Here is a 13,927-nt window from a genome sequence, read left to right as displayed (position 1 = left end):
GAGTGAGGGATGTTGGATGTGTGTGACATAGGGGCCACCTCACATGAAGTGGATCAAGCCCTTACGCTCACAACATCATGATATCGAGGTGACCAACAGGGATCACAAAAATGTGACTATGCCATTCTCACAAAAATGTGAGGATGGCCACAAGATCCTTCCCTGAAAAACAACCATCAATCAATTAACATAACGTAACAAATTTCTAATATACACATATATATGTTCATGACATGTATACGATTGAATATGTGTACATTTGACTACATATGTGTATATAAAAGAATCGTTAACCAAAACATAACCAACGAATGATGTAATCGAGGTACATAATTGAGGCATATAGCCTCTAGTAACATCCAAAAAAACAAGGGTGAACATAATACACAATTGAGGTATTGACCTCTTACGCATACGACACAGATCACACATCCAATATATAACAATTGAGGTATTGATCTCTTACGCATACATAACATATGTAAGTGAACGTAATACACAATCAAGGTATTGACCTCTTACGCATACGACACAAATCGTATACCAAATATATGGCAATTGAGGTAATGACCTCATAAGCATATATATGTGCATTTTATATAACTAATCGATTACCACTACAAAATATTTTAATGATTGAAAGTAATACATAATGGCATAAACATGATTAGAATGGGAGAAGAAAGAATATAAACAAATTGTGATGGTCAAAGCACAATAAATTCGACAAAGAACTCTATGTACCATTCTCCATGTAGACTTCTATTAGAGGGAAAACATGTAGACTTCTATTAGAGTGTAGAGCAAAATTTTTAAGAGTTCATACTAAGCTTCTTGGCCTTCTCCATCAACCCTCTGAGTACATTGATTAAACATCGACATTTTTCGACATCACCACCTTCATCACTAGCCTCATGTTGTGTCTTTGGTGGTCCTTTTTGTTTTTTTATTTATTAAGTTTTTAGAGGAAATTTTACTTTCCTCTTTAAATAATAAGCTAATCTATTTTGAGTAGAACTTTGGTGTACAAATTTTACCCATTTATAGTGAATTGTTTCTAGACTTGAACCTATGGTTTTTTATCCCTTCTTAAGGGTTTTCCACATTAACATTGTGGTGCATCATGCATAATTTTGTTTTTTTTCTTAAATAACCTGCACAAAGTAATCTTTGTTTCCCAAGAAGTTGCAAAGTGCTATGTGAATCCTAACACTTATCAAGCATTATCCGATGCCAATCCAAATTTAGAATTAGGAAATAAGTGATAAACCAATTCTCTTTTTTTAATTTATGTTTATGTATGGTGAATGTAATATTTGATATATAGAGTGAGAGAGACAAAGAGAGAGAGAGTGAGAGAGTGAGTGAGTGAGTGAGAGCCTAGATGGATGTAGCTTAGTTGGTAAGATTGCCCAATGGAGAGTAAGAGGTCATGGGTTCAACCCCTATATTATCATGTATGTTTGAAGTAATAGAGTGAGAAATCGTCTTTCGAACCGAAGACGTAGTGTTAGTAATGTAACTACTTACTACTAGGGTAGCTAATTACGATAAGAGAGAGTGTTTGAAGTAATAGAGGAGTGAGAAATTGTCTTTCGAACCCAAGACATAGCGTTAGTAGTGTAACAACTTATTACTAGGGTAGCTAATTACTATAAGAGAGAGAGAGATCGCTTACTTCATAGACTTATCAGTTTTTGTGTTGCTTTAGCTTGATTTGGTGGTTGTGTAAAGTGATAATCATCAAGTCTTGTAACTTTCAAGCAAGGCAATTATTGAGCTACAATGTGGGGTCAACTCCTTTTGCAAAGGTTCCACATTTTCATCCAAATTTTGAGCCATGAGTAAACAATTGAGAAATATATTTGGCAACTGTAAATAGATCCACTAATGTAAACGGAAAACTTGATCACTCAGTGAGTACTCTCCATTTGCATTGAATTAATAGATCCTTATCCCATTCGATTGCTTTGCATGTTCTATGACTTTATTCGAATTTTGTAGTAAATGGAGATGGTACAATGGTGTCACTGAGCTTATCAAATACAACATCCCAAAAGGTGGTGGTCCAAGATCCAAAGAAATTTGATTTCATGCATGTGCACATACCTGCCAACATTTTTGTCCACATTTGTGTTTCCTTTTCCAAATCTATAAGGATTGTTGATTTTCATGCTAGCATGTGAATCTCCCAAAATATTATACTTAAACCTCTCAACAACTTCATTGTGCCCAACTTTTCCCGTGACACCAATAACAAACCTTTTTCCATCATGTCTTAACTTCCCAAAATGTTGTAAGATCTCTAACACGATGTTTTGAAATTGTTTTCTAGACTCATTGATTAATGGTAGATAAAACTTCGTACATGCTATGAGAACTTAATTATTAATTATGTGCCAAATATGAGAAGTATATTAATTGCATGCCAAGGAAAAGGTCCTATAAAGCATCAAAGAGAAGGTAGAATTTGAAATTGAGTTGGCATCATAACGTACAATGGACTTGTGTGCACTTGAACATCACAATTATGTCGAAGATAGAAATTAAAACATATATTTATTAATTCTATCAAATGAAATCTTATACTATTTTCACAAGTGCAAGTATATTAAAACATAAATTCTAAAACTATATCCTTTTTGTTACTGTGAAGATAAAGCAAGATGTGATTCATTCATCTATTAGCCAATAATTTATACAATGCTCTAAACAATGACATATATATGTCCCACAACAATCTTATGATCGAATTGAAGCATAATGTTTTTTTGGAGTTTATTCATCATTAGAGAAATGTAGATTTTGTTAAAGTCTTACCAAAGTGGATTCTAGAGCATTGTGTTATGTAACTATTGTATGAACATCACCCCAAACAAAGGTTAATATTGTATATTTGACATGTAGCTTGCAATGATACTTGGTATCAACAATAATTTTATTGGAGTTTCTCCACCATGAATGAGGCGATCTTCCACATGATCCTAGGGCTACAAAGCCATGTGGCTAAGAGTTGACCTTTTATTTTATATTCACATTTTACAAGCATACCTAGGGACCAGGGTGATAATAACTACTAAGGTGTTATGTTTGAACGAATACTAATAAAAAAATTTAGACAACTTTTGTAGGAACCATGATGTGTTAAATCAAAGATTTTGGTTATTAACGGTCTAGATTCTAGACATTCTTACTAATAAATAAGCAAATGCATTGGAGAACAAACAAATATAAAGAATTGTTCGTGAATGCTATGTATAGTTAATTCATTGAAATCCGTTTGAATTTTGAAAATGTCTCTGAAGATTTGTTGTTAATAGACTTCCTAGATTATAGTCTAAATAATCCATACTTTTCCATTTAGAAAATAATTTTTCACGAGCATTGATTTGGACTTTACGTTATCCATCAAGCATTAACATAATATGCAACTCTTACTTTTAAGAACATACATTGGTATTTGAAATAATATGTTTGTATTATAAGGAAAAAAAACATATAACTGTCAAATGGTCATCCCAAGTTTTAATACATTGTCGATCTTTTTGCTGGATTCCATGCATTTTAGTATAGTTGTTGTAGTTCTTCCATAAGGTTCATGAATACTTAAAAGGAGCCATTGGTACTTAATATATATTTGTCTAGTTTACAATTCTAACAAGCCTAGATACACCATTTGTTTTCTTCCATACATTGTGAGAACTAAATAAAACTAAAACTAACCCTTTTTATCTTATTGATAATGCTATGAAGACATTTGATTCTAGTTATTATAACTTGAGTGCCGATTCAAACACATGCTATAATATATAGTTATGTTTAATTTATAGAATATGATAAAAGTATCCATATTGGAACTTGGTATCTTCTTCTATATTTGCGTCATTGGGCACTACATATATTATCCTTTTATACTACGTAACCCAAAGCTAAAAAGGGAATCGAAATAGGACTTATAGCAAAGGGGATTAAAGACCAAAATTTTAAGGAATCATATGCATATTGGTTAAAAATTTGTGTTTTCATATCAAATACCGCACAAACATGTTTAATCTTATTAGACAACAAAAAGGTTTCATGATTAGCTAGTGTAACATATAAATGGAAACAGTTGTGTGACAATAAAAATTTGCAATAGATCCATTTCTCTCTTGTGTAACATACTGATATATGTAAAAAACTATAGCTCCAAAGCTAAATGTAAAGATAGATGGATCTTATTCTTAACCAATCACGGGTTGTGATGCCTTCATCTGCTCACAATGTTCCACTTGTTTGACATCTGGTGCACTTTGTGCACTGCCTTGGACCATATTTCCCTTGCACTGTTTGGCACAAGATTAACGATATGGGAAGAAGGATTTAACAATACAAGAACAAGAAGCATTGAGTAAATAATGGCAAACAACACCGATATTATCAATTAATTGACTGCAACTAAACATAATGGAGGGTAAACTACATCTCATATCCATAATACTAAGTTCAATCTAACTTTGGGTTGCCTCTTGCTTAAAAAAGGATCACCCTTGTTTAGTGGTTTTTATAGAGGGAGTAAGAGAAGGAAGACCATATTGCCCCCTTCGCCCTCCCTGTTCTACTCCTTATGTTCATATCATATTGTTTGGCATACAAAAGTGTCTTTACTCTTTTAACCCATTTATATCATGTTACATGTTTGGAAATGCCTCAAATATGGTAGAAGGTGCAACATCGCACCCGACATGATATTCTGAGTTGCAAACTTGTTTTTAGAAAAACGAAAGACAATGTGAGTTGTGCTCTACCGAAACAGTTATGCAATTTGCAAAGAGGGGGCACCTTGTAGAATGTATAATTTGTGAATGTAGTTTACCCATTCGAAGAAGAGGTTTCACGTTTTGCTACAATATGATATGTCAACCATGAGCTTGCCCATCTCTCCCAAGTCATGTTGATTGGACGAAGGGCTTTTCTCTCCAATTCCCCGTTTTTAGAGTTCATGTATTGGTTCAAGTGTGCATGCTAGAGCAATTCACAATTATTGCATGCTTCATTATGCATATTCATCCGCATCTAATCTATAGTGTTTCCAAAAAGGAGATAGCTAGACCATAGGATATAAATCACGATTCACAGTCGCACTTCACCAACATTTGTTCTTGTTAATCCTAGAATGTAGTCAACGTTATAGATGCTCCAACCAACCTACAACAAAGCATGTGAAAGGAACAATGTCTTGGGAATAAGGAGATAATCAATAACAACACATAGGCTAGGACTCATAGTGGAAGTGGTCATGAAACAAGTGAAAATCAGCACAAGTGAAGCATCCCCTCATAAGCTCCATGAATGACAAGAGGAAGGGGGAACAAAAATGCAAGCAACGGGAAAAGGTGAAGCCTAATTCATCATTAATGCCACGTGGTTGAATGCGTGAGGCATCCTTTTAGAATGTATATGTGGGGCAACTTTGGTTGGTGGGGGTCCTCGATATTAGTATCATATTTTTGCAATGGTTGAGACTCAAGGAACCATTGTCATTGTTTATGTCTCTACATTTTAGTAATTCTTGAATCTTACCCATTGATTGATATACATATAATTCAGAAAATGGGTGCCAAGAATATAGATGTATTAAATATTCTACGAGGATTAGTTATGATCAAACCTTTGAGCACTTTCAGAAGCATGCTTAAACAATGTAGCAAATGGTTGCAAAATTTATGCTTGTATGGTAGTAAACTTACAACCAAGTATGATTCAATCAATATCTCATTGCCAGTCAAAACTTTTCCATTTGAATTTGTAAAACCCACTATCCATACACATATTTATATACTTGTGTGTGTTTGTATATATTTATGCACAATGTAGTGGATGCAGTATTGTTGTGCGTATATGTTGTGACTGTGTGGCAACGCAACTATATTAATTTATGGTACAAAGGCTATCTCCTCACATCATTGACTTTTGGATAAAAATGTGAGCCCATATTTGTTCATCCATATACACATACATATGTGTTGATGTATGCATATCTTTGTACTACAAATGTGTATAAGAATGCTCTGAAATGAAGGGCTTGAATATTGTTTTTGATTGTAAGCAATGCGGAAAGAATGATAGTATACATTGGCAAAACTTCTATGGAAATCCCTTTCCATGTATGCGAAGTACTCACCATTTAGATTTAGTCTCTCGGGAACAAGATGAGAGGGTTAAAAAGAATACTAAACTTTTTAGGACATCCTTTTCAATGTCTTTATACTCATTGTTTCAACAACTCTTTTACTCATAAATGTCGATGAAATAGGAAAAGCTAATCAAATATAGAAAACAATAGTTCTATCTAAGTTCTCATTGTCGAGTGACAGATCCATCTATCACCTTCACTATGTACTCTCTGGGGATTCCCACAAGTTCTAAGGTACTTTCCCACACCCTCATGGCTAGGGTTGTTTCGCGAGCTCGTTTTAAGCTCACCATGGGCTTGCAATTTGATGAGAAAAACGGACAAATTGGCCAATTTTCTGATCTTAGCTCCATGGCATGCTCTAATGCTTGGTGTGATGTAGCACAAAACAACACACTTCTAGCTCCTGTATTTCGACCCCAGAATACACACATGAAAATGTGCGCATATTATTCACACACATGAAAATACATGCACTTACTTTTGATCATTTCTCACATACTTGAACATACACTCATTATTTTTTTCTCACATACATCACATGATATATTGTCACTAAATATACAAAAATGTACATTACAAATGCACATGAGACACACATATACATAGATACATAGGTTGGGTATCGGGATACATGTTTTGAAAACAAATTTGGTCATAAGATGCATAATACCTTCTAGAGGACTGAAAGAGTAGATGTTGCTGGTGCAATTATGACTAGGTTGTAAATACCTTGGCAAAGTCCGTGTCTGCAATTCAGATGTTAAATATCTTAAATCATATCATATCGACAAAGTTTTGTATGTGTACCACATAATTCATCATCACTTCTATGAATATGGTATAAATGATACATGCATATGTATATACACATATCATCACCATCATAATTATATATGTATCTATCTATGTATATATATATCTATATATCATCACCATCATCTCTTTTGCATTTGTATCACTCCTCAATTACATGACAATATTAATTTTGCATGTTGACATAAAAATGTTAATGATGTATTTTCATATTTGCAAAAAAGTTGGGTGAAAAATGAACAAAAATTAAACGTACAATGTTCGTCAACACGAATCCGGGATGAACGCACATCACATGCACACTCAATTTCTTGTAACGGATCAACTCTTTCTCCAAGATAGAACTAAAATAAATCTGTTTTGCAAGGTTTAATTATGACCCCCCGGAAAACAAACACTTAGATCAAACAAAAAACATTGGAAGCATTTCATATTGCCATAGACAAGTTGTAAATACTATCGTGGTATAAATTACTTGTGCAAGTTTGCTTCCAGAATATGCTGCAAGGGTGTTATAAGTGCGTTTGTTGGAGGTGAGATTGAGGTCATTAGGGTCTATGGCTCCAAAGCACTCCATCTAAGCTTTCCCAAAACAAAAAGAAGCAATTTAATGTGGTTACATGACCTTAAGGCTATATCAATAGCATGAAACAAAGATTGTATAGGATCTCTCTTTAAGTTAAACTTATAATGATACATTGAAAATAGATGTACATAAAACAACTATAGATCCCATTGTTTCCCAAGATATACCCTTAGCTCAACCTTCTCTAAAGCAAAAAATTATGTGCTATTTAATGAGCAAATGAAATCGTCCCCTTTTTATCACCATTTTGCCAAGGGTGGGTGGCTAGTGGCACTTGTGGAATATAATGAAAACATAGGGGCATTCGAGCTAAAAAAAGAGATTGAACTCAAGGAATATGATATATGAAAAACTCACATCTGAATTCACATTGACAACACGAGCAGTGGTTGAGCGTAGGAGTGATGGAAGAAGCAAGAGAGTCAAGAGAGCAGGTGCAAGATGGTTGACTTGCATGTGCTCTTCATAGCCATCCCTCGAGAATTTCTGTGGTGCTGGGAAAATTTTCATCTTATATGAACCACACTTATACATATATATTCAAGCAATAAAACCTAACATAGACCCTTACACCATCAAATATCTTCATTAGGTACCCTCTACACCATAAAACCCAAACCCTAAGTGGCTCAAAAATGACATCCTACTTTTAGTGAAACCTTTGTTTGAGAAAAACACACAACCAAAACACAAAATGCCATTGTGAACTCTAACTAAATTTGGACTCTTATCTTGCACACATTAGAAAACACTAACTGAATTTGACCTATTCATGAACACAAGGCAAAAATCTATCCTTGACCATATTGCAAAAACCTAACATGATTGTTCGTTGAAATTCACAAAAACCTAACCTTATTCTTACCTATCACAATACCAAAACTCTAACCTTATTCTTACACAATATGCAAAAACGAAACCCAGTCCCAAACTATATTGTCATTACGAACTTCAAACCCTAATCTTATTCTTATACAAAGTATAAAAAGCTAACCATAAACCCCAATCTCTCTCACCTAGAATGGATAGGATGCCAGCATTGTTGATGAGGATGTGGAGAGGACATCGTCTCGCCTCCCATGTTGCACCAAATTTCCTCACAGAAGCAAGACAAAGCAAATCTAACTCCATAACCTATCATATCATAATTATCATGCACCATGTCATGTCACACCATCAACAACAGAAAAGAAGATCAAATTGAATGCATAAGGCTTAGTATAAAATCAAATTCAAGTGCGAGAAAAGAATAAATAAATGAATCAAGATTATTGTCTAACATCAAATTCTAAGTGCAAAGAAAAACAAAAATTATGTTTAAAATTTAAATATGAAATCAGAATGCAATTGCAAAATACAAGGGAAACAAAAAGAAAAGAACTAACTCAAGAAATTATGAGAAAAAATAATAAATAAAATAGAAATGATTATAATATGGATCTTTGGATGATATTTTATTTTGTTCAATTATTTTGTACTACATATTTTTTGTATACAACTTTTTAGTTCACTTTGTTTCGTTATAATTTATCTTAAGACTATTGTGTCAAATCATTGCTCCCATTTGTTGCCGTTATTAATCCTCAAGGTTTCTTATGAATCATCATCATATTAGGAGTTCAAGCAAATCAATCTTTCCTCGATTAACTAACTTGCATCGGTACCTTACCTCAACATTCAATTGTGTATATGCTTGTTGACGCCAGTCTTGCACAAGAGCATGAGCTGCATTGAGGTTTCGACATGCGAGAATCACTCGAGCTCCAGCTTCTGCGAGCTGCCTGGTGAATTAAGAATAATTATTCATGGCAATAATTGAAGTTTTCAATAATGTAATCGAGTTTTTCCATATAATGTTTTAACAAGACATTAAGTTTTTGCCAATAACTTCTTGTGTGGCAAACACAAACACACTTAACCAAGAAAACACACACTCACATACATGATGATACATGTATATATTAATTAATGCATACATGAATACACACATTACATACATTCATAAAGATGGCAGCATCACGGATTACTATGCATGTAAGTTTATGAATTAGATGTGGCATATACAAATCCTCGACAAAGATGAGTAACACCAAAGGAAAGTTGGCTAGCTATCGTAGTTACTTGGCGGTTTCGAGTCCGATGCCGCTTGTGGCGCCAGTGATGATGCAAGTGTGGGTAGAGAGGTCGGGCAATGGGAGGCGTGTTGGGAGATGCCGAGCATAAAGTCTCTGGAACAAGGTGTCGTGAACCACGTGGGCCAATGCCAATATCCACTCAGTCCAACCTAGCCCAACCCTAAATGTGTTTTTATCATCATCATTGTCATCGCCATCATCATCTACACCACCATCTCTTCGAAAATGATGATATGATCTCATGTGTACTATATATGTATAAGATTGCTAGCCTTTCTTCGATTAGTATGTATGCTTTCTCTTTTTGTCTAGCTAGATCTGCAATGTATGTAGTCATCAATGATGATGATGAGAGATAAAAGTACCATTAAGCATCATAATTACTCCTTGGTACTAACTACTAACCCTCCATGTACTACTCTCCTCTCTCTCTCTCTCTCTCTCTCTCTCTCTCTCTCTCTCTCTATCATCAACAAAATACAATTAATGTTTATAAATTAAGAAGAGAAAATATTCGTGGGATTTGCTTTTCTTCCCCACCTATATATCATATGCAAAACAATTGAATAAATAATAATTAAAATATGAAGAAAGAAGCTCTTACTCTGTTTCCAGAAGATACAAAGGCATAGACAGAGAGAATGAAGTGCTCACAGAAATACATACATACACAGTGAGAGACAGAGAGAGAAAGTCTTTCTCCCTCTCCCTCTCTCTCTCATTATTTGTTTTCTCAATACAATGATACATACTTCTTTACGATTGTTATTTATAATTTTATTAATTAAATATGAATATAATCACAATAAGTTTCCCTTCTTATCACAATTAACTATTGATATTTTTTCTATATTATAAATTGGAATTATTTTGAGTAGATTTATTGAGTCTTGACCTTGTAACCGCTCTTTATAAGTTTACATGTATACACACACACACACACAGACGAGTGTTTTGAGGTTCTCGGTATAAGATGATTTACATACACACATGCTCACTCCAAGGTCCCTCCCGTTTGGTTAAATAAATAGATAGATACATACATACATGCATACATACAATACATACATACATACATGCTCGCACACATGTGTTATGTGGCCCAACTCATACTGTAAAGCTTATTAAGACTAGACATCGATAAAGTGATTGTGCTTTTGTTTATTTATTATGTGCCAGCAATGCATGATGTTGTCACATACGATGTTTATCCACGCCTTTTCAATCAAGTCAAATAAACAATGTTGTGGGTTGGAGCATTAAAGAGTCTGAGATCAATGATGGTTCTCAAAGGGACATCCATAAGTCTCCTCAAGTTATTGATGGCATACAATATCATTTGGTAGCTCAAGTCATCAAGATAATATATTGTTGAGAACAATATGATCCTTCCATACAAATTCCGGTGGACTAGGTGACTCGGAGTATTGTATATTGAATATTGGCACCTTTCATCGAGATAAGAACCACATTGTTCAAAACCCATCAATGAATCTATTCTATTGTTTGACTACGATATGCTACCCCTAATTATTTGAAAGCAAGTGGGTTCAATATATACAAATGTGATAAGACACATATATATTATATAGAGTATTATGGTGGATTCAAACTCACATCTTATAATGCATCAATCGTCACTTCTTCACCTTTTCTAGCTGGAAAGCAGCCTTTCGCCACCATAACGTTTCACACACATTGGTTTGAAAATGATGTCATGTGATCTCCATTTGTATCTCCTTACAATCTCCATTCTCATGCATAAACAACCAAAATGAAATCAAAACGTGATGTTTCATCCACTTGGATGGCATTTCTTTTGAAGATAACTTGTATTCATAACACATCATGGAGCTGGATTTAGAATCTCACCTTTTCTTTGCTTATTGTGATTAATAGCTGGTATTTTGAAATGTGGAACTTTAATTGATTGGACAAGCACATTTTTATACCCTTTTGGTGATGTTGCATGAAAGCACCATATATATGATAACATGCATTTATTCGTCCATTAATCCTAGGTCATTCCTCAAGATGAAAAAGACGCAAAAAAAGACCTGAACGATATGTAAACCCTACAAAAACACATGCAACCTCCTCAATATTAGTACGGTCATAATCGTTTTTTATAAACTTTCGAGCTATATTACTATGTAAACTAGAGGAAGTCAAAGAGAAAAGGAGAGTTTATTCTTTTATGTTGTAGCAATATACTAAAAAAGGTGGATTGTATTCTAAACATGCAAATTATTAATTACTTGCAAGCATGGAAAACGGAGGTTGGCATTGCATTTATTTTGCCTTGCGAATTCTTATGTTTTAGATTGTTGTATTACAATAACCTTTAAAACTTGGTTTGGGGAAATAGTGTCTATCTAGCATAGAAAGATATTGCTTGCAAAGTAGTACTTACACATGTTTGTTATAAGAATCTGTTAAAAGTTTCCTAATCTTGCTACAATCTTGTAGAGTACTCAAATGCAATTTGGTTACACATGATTCTTGGTGCGGGCTATTGACATGATTAAATCACGTGGCCCTATCTAGAACATGTATGGTTTTATGAACATATTAAATGCAAGACATTTCAAAACAAATGAAATACTAATCATAAGCAAAAAACTAAGTTGTACTTTAATAAAACATTTAAACAAGACACAAACATGAACATAATTAATGTTCTCCCATGACATTGTATCAACAATAAATGATCAAAATTTTGAAGCTAGATGTGGCTTCAGGGGTAAAATTTTATGGATTCGTAAATTAACGTCTCCATCACATGTATTGATTTATTTGTATGACAATTTCATTGTGTTAAGGTAATGTGTCACACTGTCAAGTTGTACATGTGAACGTTTTCACGGAAACCCACATTAAACTAATGTAAAACTTATTATCCTTTGAAACAATAGTTAATATGGAGGTATCAAGTTAGTGACCACCCTTCCAAACATTCAACGAATATTGCAAGTAGGATATAAAATCCTGGAAATAGAAAAGATGCATATCAACCAAATTTAATATTCTTCTTGAGCACAAATAAAAGTGATGAATTTCAAATAAGGTAGTGATTTCTAGATCCATGTGAAAAATATAGGCAATAGCCATAATTAATAGTCATCTCTTTAGATTTAAGGATAACATATTCATTATCTTCTTATACAAATATTTATAATCAATTCAACAATGTTGGTAATGAGATATTGATGCATGTCTCATACAATTTCTATGCAAATACAAGTAAAACATGATGATCACAAGTGAAATTGGCGAACATCAGATATTATTGGCAAGGTGAGAGCCATGGGCAAATAGTGATGCATTTTCGATAGATGACAATAAAACACAAACTAGCGTTTGTACATGATTGCATCTTGTAAGACTTAAAACTCTTGACATAGTTATTTATATTGATGATGCCTAGCCTTTTCTACCAAAACACCTCAAACATGTAATAAAGTGACAAATTTACACTGAGGAAGGAAAAAGGTGGACCTTGAAAGGGTATTGTAAGAAAGTACAATCATTGTGTACTTTTTAGATGAAGGGAAAAGGGTATGGTTTTCCTGCAATATTGATCATTCACTTCGAAAGCTCATTTTGTTTTAAAAGTATGTGAACCTATAGGCCTCTTCTTTAAAACAACTCCGCTTGTCGGAGTTCAAAACTTTAATGTGATTACAAACAAAATCATATAATCTAATTTATAATCACATGAATTTGTGATTTCAATTTTCTTTTTTTGCAAGAATTGAATCCAAACAAGTAGAAATCAAGCGCCCATTAATGAAAAAATTGTTTCCTAGTCCCATACTTTTTATAAATATATCATGCAATTGTGAATCTTCAACCACAATTGTGAACAACACATATCTTCAAATGGTACAATCCAGTTGATGATGAAAATGCACTACTAATTTAAATACATCAATCACTTGTTGCCATAGTTACTTAATTCAATTGTAATTTGGTGAAAAATAGAGGGAGCAATTAACGTTATGTTTAAACAACATTTGCATCATGAATGAGTAACATCTTATCTAAATTGAAACCTCATTTTTGGTGTTGTTTTTAGAAAAAGTTCACAACTTTCACACAACCCCAAATTGTCAATGGTTGATATTTTAGTGAAAGTTTAGAATCCTCTCACTAAGATCATTATGGTGATATATCTTTGATATGTTTTTGTACATTTTACCACATCGGTCTTGA

The 13,927-nt window shown here is 33.6% G+C and overlaps 1 protein-coding gene across 4 annotated transcripts; it reads right to left on the bottom strand.

The window, feature by feature from the left end:
- Positions 1–5,039: 5,039 nt before the first annotated feature.
- On the bottom strand, positions 5,040–10,428 carry LOC147854020 (dehydrogenase/reductase SDR family member FEY-like). Of its 4 annotated transcripts, XM_087332330.1 has the most exons (9): positions 10,317–10,428; positions 9,699–10,030; positions 9,247–9,358; positions 8,594–8,711; positions 7,935–8,071; positions 7,467–7,568; positions 7,248–7,346; positions 6,849–6,924; positions 6,052–6,581 (listed from the first exon to the last, which is right to left on the bottom strand). In XM_087332330.1, the coding sequence occupies exons 2-9, from the start codon at positions 9,953–9,955 to the stop codon at positions 6,340–6,342; spliced, it is 1,143 nt and encodes a 380-aa protein (XP_087188456.1). In that variant the 5' UTR covers positions 9,956–10,030; positions 10,317–10,428; the 3' UTR covers positions 6,052–6,339. The 4 variants fall into 4 exon arrangements, with proteins under 4 accessions (XP_087188459.1, XP_087188460.1, XP_087188456.1 ...); XM_087332333.1 differs by lacking the exons at positions 6,052–6,581; positions 10,317–10,428 and adding an exon at positions 5,040–5,187 and having other exon boundaries at positions 9,699–10,158; XM_087332334.1 differs by lacking the exons at positions 6,052–6,581; positions 7,248–7,346; positions 10,317–10,428 and adding an exon at positions 5,040–5,187 and having other exon boundaries at positions 9,699–10,158.
- Between the last annotated feature and the right edge of the window lie 3,499 nt (positions 10,429–13,927).

This window comes from Azolla caroliniana, unplaced genomic scaffold (assembly GCF_043228905.1).
Source record: "Azolla caroliniana isolate FFs.n. ecotype wild unplaced genomic scaffold, voAzoCaro1.0.p SCAF_16, whole genome shotgun sequence".
Classification (NCBI taxonomy): domain Eukaryota; kingdom Viridiplantae; phylum Streptophyta; class Polypodiopsida; order Salviniales; family Salviniaceae; genus Azolla; species Azolla caroliniana.
The sequence above is the reverse complement of the archived record's forward strand: the minus strand, read 5'-3'. Positions and strand labels throughout refer to the sequence as shown.